The sequence below is a fragment of the Phoca vitulina genome, unplaced genomic scaffold, assembly GCF_004348235.1.
Source record: "Phoca vitulina isolate PV1807 unplaced genomic scaffold, GSC_HSeal_1.0 scaffold21, whole genome shotgun sequence".
Classification (NCBI taxonomy): domain Eukaryota; kingdom Metazoa; phylum Chordata; class Mammalia; order Carnivora; family Phocidae; genus Phoca; species Phoca vitulina.
This window is the reverse complement of record NW_022589724.1, coordinates 28,296,222-28,302,221: the sequence shown is the minus strand read 5'-3', so window position 1 is coordinate 28,302,221 and position 6,000 is coordinate 28,296,222. Positions and strand designations below refer to the sequence as shown.

At 62.2% G+C, this 6,000-nt stretch overlaps 1 protein-coding gene across 3 annotated transcripts in view; it reads left to right on the top strand.

Moving 5' to 3' along the window:
* Positions 1-6,000, top strand: part of FIBCD1 (fibrinogen C domain containing 1) — a 36,517-nt gene that overhangs the window by 6,849 nt on the left and 23,668 nt on the right. For 2 of the 3 annotated variants that reach the window (XM_032418903.1, XM_032418902.1), the window contains 2 exons: positions 3,519-3,593; positions 4,153-4,632. In XM_032418903.1, the coding sequence (XP_032274794.1) occupies positions 3,519-3,593; positions 4,153-4,632 (555 nt within the window). The remainder of the gene's footprint in view (positions 1-3,518; positions 3,594-4,152; positions 4,633-6,000) is intronic. The other variant, XM_032418904.1, reaches the window with a different exon arrangement.

Below are 6,000 nucleotides of genomic sequence, written 5' to 3'. Positions count from 1 at the left end.
CCCCCCCCCCCCCCCCCCCCCCCCCCCGCACACCACCCAGCCCCGGTTTTCCCAATCCACAGCTCCACTACCCGGTTCCGTCATGATGAACGGCCACCCTGCCTCCAGCTGGGGTGCTCCTAGGAGATGGGGGGCTCGGAGCGGCTTGCATTTGGATCTGACCTTGCCTGGCCTCCCCCTAGAGGGACACTTTCTTCTGACCTTGATACAAGGAGTAGAGTCTCGGTCCACCCCGAGGCTACCGCCCCCTGGCTCGCCAGCAGACAAGGAAGGAGATGGGGCGGGCGGGTGTGTTTGGCTAGCAGGCCATCGATGCGGTGCGTCCCTCCCTCCTGAGCGCTCCTGTCCCCGCTAGACCCCATGACCACCTCTGAGGCTGGGGACACAGGGGAGGCAGCCGGGAAAGATACCACCCCTCCACTAAGGGCACTGAGGCACCTTTGCAGCTTCCAGTTTCCTGCGTCCCCTGGCATGAGCCCATCTCCTCCTCCCCTTGGCTGGGACAGCACTGGGGGGGCAGGTCACACAGGGGATGAAGCCGCGTCCCTCCAGCTGGGGGCTCACACACACAGTTAGGGGCAGACTGGACCTCGAACCTGGGGCTCCTGGCTCCTCTCATGCCACTGCCCGGGATAGCTTCCCAGTGTCCCCACCCCTTGCCCCGTGTGCCTTCGCGGCTTCCTGTGGACCCCCGGGTGCTCAGGGCCGAAGGCTCATTAACAAGCCCCAGCCCTGCGGCATGCTCCATCGGCTGCCCACTGCCCAGAGCCCCCCCTTATTATCTCGGCAGATTCCTCTGCGAGACACGTAAACAGCAGCCTATAAAAGCGAACAGTACTTCATGTTTAAGGTGATCTCAGAAGACTAATTCTCCTCTGCTGAGTGGCCTGTTTCAGCTCCAACTCTGTCATCCCCCTGCCCCTCTGGGGATCCCCTGCGGCTTTCTCAAGCCTCTCCCTCCCCAGCACCCTCTGCCTTCCCTCCAGGGATCAGGGGCTTGGGTGGCAGCAGGTGCACGAGAGGGCGAGGGTCCTGGAGAGACAGGGAGACATGGCTGGCCGCTCTGCCTAGCCAGTTGGGGGACCTTAATGTTCTTCGGTTGGAGGACGGCGCTCAGAGCTGCTTGGGGCAAGGTGTCTCCCGATGGGCTCGGGGAGGGGCCTGACAGGGACTTACTTGCTGACACAGAGCTTTGTCTCGCAAACCCCAGTCACACACCAGACAGAGGGAAGAAGTTTGTGGGAAGCAAGCAGCCTTGACAGAGGGTGTGATTCCGGCCACCGGCCCTGGGATCAAATGCTGGCCCTCCCATGTACCTCCCGTGTGACCTTGGGAAGGGTTCTTCTGCTCTCCGAGCTTCAGTTTTCCCACCCGCCAAGTGAATCCAACCAGAGCAGGGGGTCATTCGGAGGTTTCAGGGGCGGGAACAGGGCACATATTCAAGGAATGGCAGCGATAATCTGGAAACTTCTGATCTGCAGGTGACTGGGGGCTTGGGGCAGCCTGGAGGTGGCCTTCATTCTGTACGAGGCCATCAGGGGTGGCACGGGGTTAGAGGTGGCCTTGCCTCGGGGTCCAGGGCTCAGCGTGGAGGTCATGAGCCTCTGCCCTGCCACGCACAGTAGGGTGGCGGGGCCTTGACCTCCTTCCCATGCGAGCACGGTCACCAGGAAATGACCTGGTCCATCCGCTCTTCCTCCCATCCATCCCACAAGCAGCTGCTCCATGCCAGGCGAGCAGGCCCTGCCCTCGGGGGCTCCCGTGGTCCAGGGTAATTCGCCTGGGCCCGGGGCTTGCCAGCCTAGCCTTCCTTGGGTGCACAGCATTCAGAGATTCCCAAACCGATCCATGCCCCACATAGGCTAAGAATCACAGTCCATGGGACATGAGCTCCCCCAGGGCAGGGCTAGGACAACTGCCACCCCCATCCTCAGGGACTGGTTTGGAGCCTGGCTCATGGGGACACCCAGTGAATGTTGAATGGATGTTTGGGCGAGTACATGAATGAAGTCAAAGGTGATGACTGTCTGTCTTGATGAGTGCCACCATGGGGGAGGGGAGCAAGGGCCGTGGGAACATGGAGGAGGAGCCTTTCCAAAACTAGGTTGGGGTGGGGAGGGCTGGGGAAACAGTCTAGGAAGGCTTCCTGGAGGAGGTGACACCTAGCCGGGCCCCGAAGGAAGAGAGGGAATTAGGAAGCGGAGCGGGGGCAGCAGATGCCTCAGGCTAAGGGAGCAGCCTATGCAGAGCTGCTGTGAGGGAGCTAATGTGTCCAGGTGTGGCAGGAGTAAGCTGTCTAGACGTGTGGAGCCTGGGATGGATGGGCCGCCTGGGGAAGGTATCTTCCCAGAGAGAAGGAGGGGCAGAGCGCTGAGTCCTGGGGGCATCATCACTGCAGGGGCGGGCTAAGGAATTCTCTCCCTCATCTCGCCAACAACACGGCACCCTTCCTGGGGGGGGGGGGGTGGCCTTCTTGCCCACCTGCACCTCAGCCCCGACCCCATCTTCCTCTGGTCCCAAGTAGGAGATTTGGGACTTACTTGTAGAATTTGAATTTAAGCAAAACAAGCTGTTGGCTATTTTGTACTTGCCCGTAGTAAGACGCCTTGTGTAAGAGGATTCGCTATTTTATGTATCACTGAGAAAGAAAGGGTCAATTACTGCTGCAGGAGCCCCCACCATCGGAGACGTTAAATGTGGAAAAATGAAAAGGTGCGTCCCCGCATCGGTGACATACAGGAGTAACACTTCGGGTGGAAAACAAAGAACCAAACACTTCCCGATGCTCCGTGCACATCCATCACGGGGTAGTAAAAGCTGCTAATATTTACTGCACACGCACAATGCACCAGGCACGGCTCCAAGTGCATTCTATACTGACTCCCTTCAAGATGCATCTCCAGTTCCAAAAGTTGGAAATGTGGGGGAAAGCCAGCCGGAGAAGGGCCCCGAGAGGAGGCAGGAGGCTGGAGGGTCGAGTCTGAGCTCGCTTCTCATCGGCTGTGCGACTCTGGGCAAGCCCTTGGCTCTCCTGGGCCTCATGTCCCCCACGTGCCACATGCTCCGTGGCCGCTCTGCGGGCTCCCTCGGGGCTGTGAGCGATCGGGTACAGCCCGATCACGGCGCCTCCTTTAACGACAAGCTGCCCCCCGGGTTCCAGCCGGTAGCCCCCCCACTGAACCCAATTTTTACCTCCCCGCCTTTTCTTGCTCTGGGGGGCACGGCTGCCCGGCGGCCCCAGCCCTCGCCTCCTTCAAGGGAGGGAAGCACCTTTCTCCAGGGTGCCCGGCGGGGCTCTGCCCGTTAGCTTGCTCTGCGGAGAGGGGAGGAAAGAGGAGAGGAGGTGCTCGGCGGCCACCCTGCGCCCTGGGAACTCATGCATGGCAGCCTCTCGGGCCTGCCCTGGCTTCGGGACTCGGGCTGCAGGGGCTCCAGGTGGAAAGGGACCTTTAGTGACGGGCGCTCGTTCCGCGGTGACAGTGTGACAATTCTTAGCGTGGTTGCTGTCACCGTTACAGCTCTCTCTTCCTGAGTCTGCACGGCAGGCACCCACGTGTGGGGCAGGGCGCGTCATTATTGCCTCCATTTTACAGGTGAGGACCCCGAGGCTCAGCGAGGTGAGGTCCCTCACCCAAGGTCCCCCCCCACCCCCTGGAAATGGCAGCGCGGGGGCCTGAGGCTGTGGGAGCCTTCACCTGCAACCCTGACCCACCCAGGAGGGCTGCATGGGGGAGGTGTGCCTGTCCCGTGCAGGCCACAAGGAGCAGGGCAGGGGCAGTGAGGGAAGGGCACCTCTCTCTCCATCGGTCTCCCCGCCTTTCTGCCTCAGTTTCTCTTTTCATTCTCTCCATCTCCAGCTGCGTGCATCTCTCACTCACTCGCACTTGCTGTTATCTTCGGTCCCGGGCTTTCTGTCTCCCCTCTGGGCCTCTGTCTCTCCCTCTGCCTCTCTGTATGACTCCCTTGCCCCTGTCCCCAAGAAGGGGGCTCTCTGAGTCTTGCCCACCCCTCACAAAGGCCAGAGGCCCCTTCCTGAGGCTGCCTGGGCACCCCTCCCCGGGCAGAGCTGGAAGCCCAGGCCCGCCCCTGATGCCGCCCCTTCTCTCTCCCGCCCGTCCGTCTGTCCGTCTCTGTGTCTGTGTGCGCCCGCAGTGGCCCGGCTACGGCTACGTGCTGTGCACGGTGCTGCTGTCCCTGGCGGTGCTGCTGGCCGTGGCTGTCACCGGCGCCGTGCTCTTCCTGAACCACGCCCACGTGCCAGGCACGGCGCCCCCGCCCGTCGTCAGCACCAGCACCGGGCCGGCGGGTGCCAACAGCGCCCTGGTCACCGTGGAGAGGGCCGACAGCTCGCGCCTCAGCATTCTCATTGACCCGCGCTGCCCCGACCTCGCCGACGGCTTCGCCCGCCTGGAGGGCGCCCAGGCCTCCGTGCTGCGGGCGCTGGCCGAGCGCCAGGCCCAGCCGAGGCCTGCAGGCGAGCAGGAGCCGTTGGACACCCTGGTGGACCAGCTGCCCCGGCTGCTGGCCCGGGCCTCGGAGCTGCAGGCGGAGTGCGCCGGGCTGCGGAAGGGCCTCGGCGCGCTGGGTCAGGGGCTCAGCGCCCTGCAGAGCGAGCAGGGCCGCCTCATCCAGGTACGGGGCTGGGTCTGCATCTGGGGTCTTGGGGGGGGGGGGGGTTGCGGCCGGCGTGTCCGGCCCGGTGCTGGGCGCCTGATGTCCACGGCTTCCCTTAATCCCCAAGGGCCCCAGGACCAGGGGATGTTGCTATTGCCATCTCCCGTGGAGCCAGTGAGCCTCAGAGAAGTGAGTGTCCCATCCAAGGCCACACAGCCAGAGGCACCATTTCCTACCCACTGTCCTGGGGACCCTGGGGACCCTGGGTATTTGTGGAGCACCCCGTGGCATCCCACAGTCAGGTCAAGTCCAGGGCTCAAGGGGCTTCCCAAGTGCGTCAGTACAGGTGATCGGAGACCTGACTTCCATCAGTAGTGATTTGAGGTTCAAGGTCACGTGGCGGGTCAGGGGCAGGCCCTCTCCCCAGCTGTGCCACAAGGCCAGAGAGAGCTGTACCCCCTCCGCAGCTCTCTCCCCCCCATTCTCTACCACCGACGCTCCCAGCTTTCTAGGAAGGAGGGACCAGCTGAGAGAGCCCAACCAGACCCTCAGCCTCTCCCTACCACCTCTGCCCCATCTCCCCTGCTCCCCTCCCCTCCCCTAAGCCAAGGCAGGTCCTGGCAAGCACCTGTAGATCTGGGGGAAGAGTTTCCAACATTGACCACTCCTGGAGCACCAGCAAGAACTCCTCACCCCCCTCCCCCCGCCCACATAGGATCAGGGATTTAGGGTCATCTTGTTGGTTTTCCACCGTTTTCCAGAAGAGAAAACTGAGGCCCAGAAAGAGAGAATGATTTGTCCAGGGTACAGTGGCCTCTGGCCTCTGGCCTCCCAGCGCCCTGTCCACCCTCTGGTTTTGTACCCCATCACCCCAATGACTCAGGTCCTTAGGGACTAGGAGGTGAGCCCCACCCTGCCATTGGTCCCAGCCCCTTCCGGACACCGGGGATGACCAGGCACTCGGTCACCCAGCAGCTCATGAGCAATGGGTCTTTTCCCTCCTCTGAAGGCTGCAGCTGGAGAAATTACAGTCCTCGTCATCCTGTCTGGGTGACTGATGGGAAGGCGCTTCCCCTCCCGGGGTGGGGTGGGGGTGGGGTGTTCAGCTGCCCTCTCCATCAGCAGATCACCCAGATTTTCTGGGTGACCTGGGCCCCCCCACTTTACTCTCCACGTGGTTCAGCCAGGCCCTTAGGGCAGGGGTGGGGAATCGCAGGGAGAGGCCTTAGGGTCTCCCACCCACCCACCTACGCAGAGGCCTAGAGCTGTTCCTACAAGACTAATAGCTTTTGGGGGGCCCGGTAGTGCCTTGGCTCACCTGATATATTTACTTCTCAAAAGAACGTTTGACTCATTTCCCACAAACTCGGTGATTTCAGAGACCAT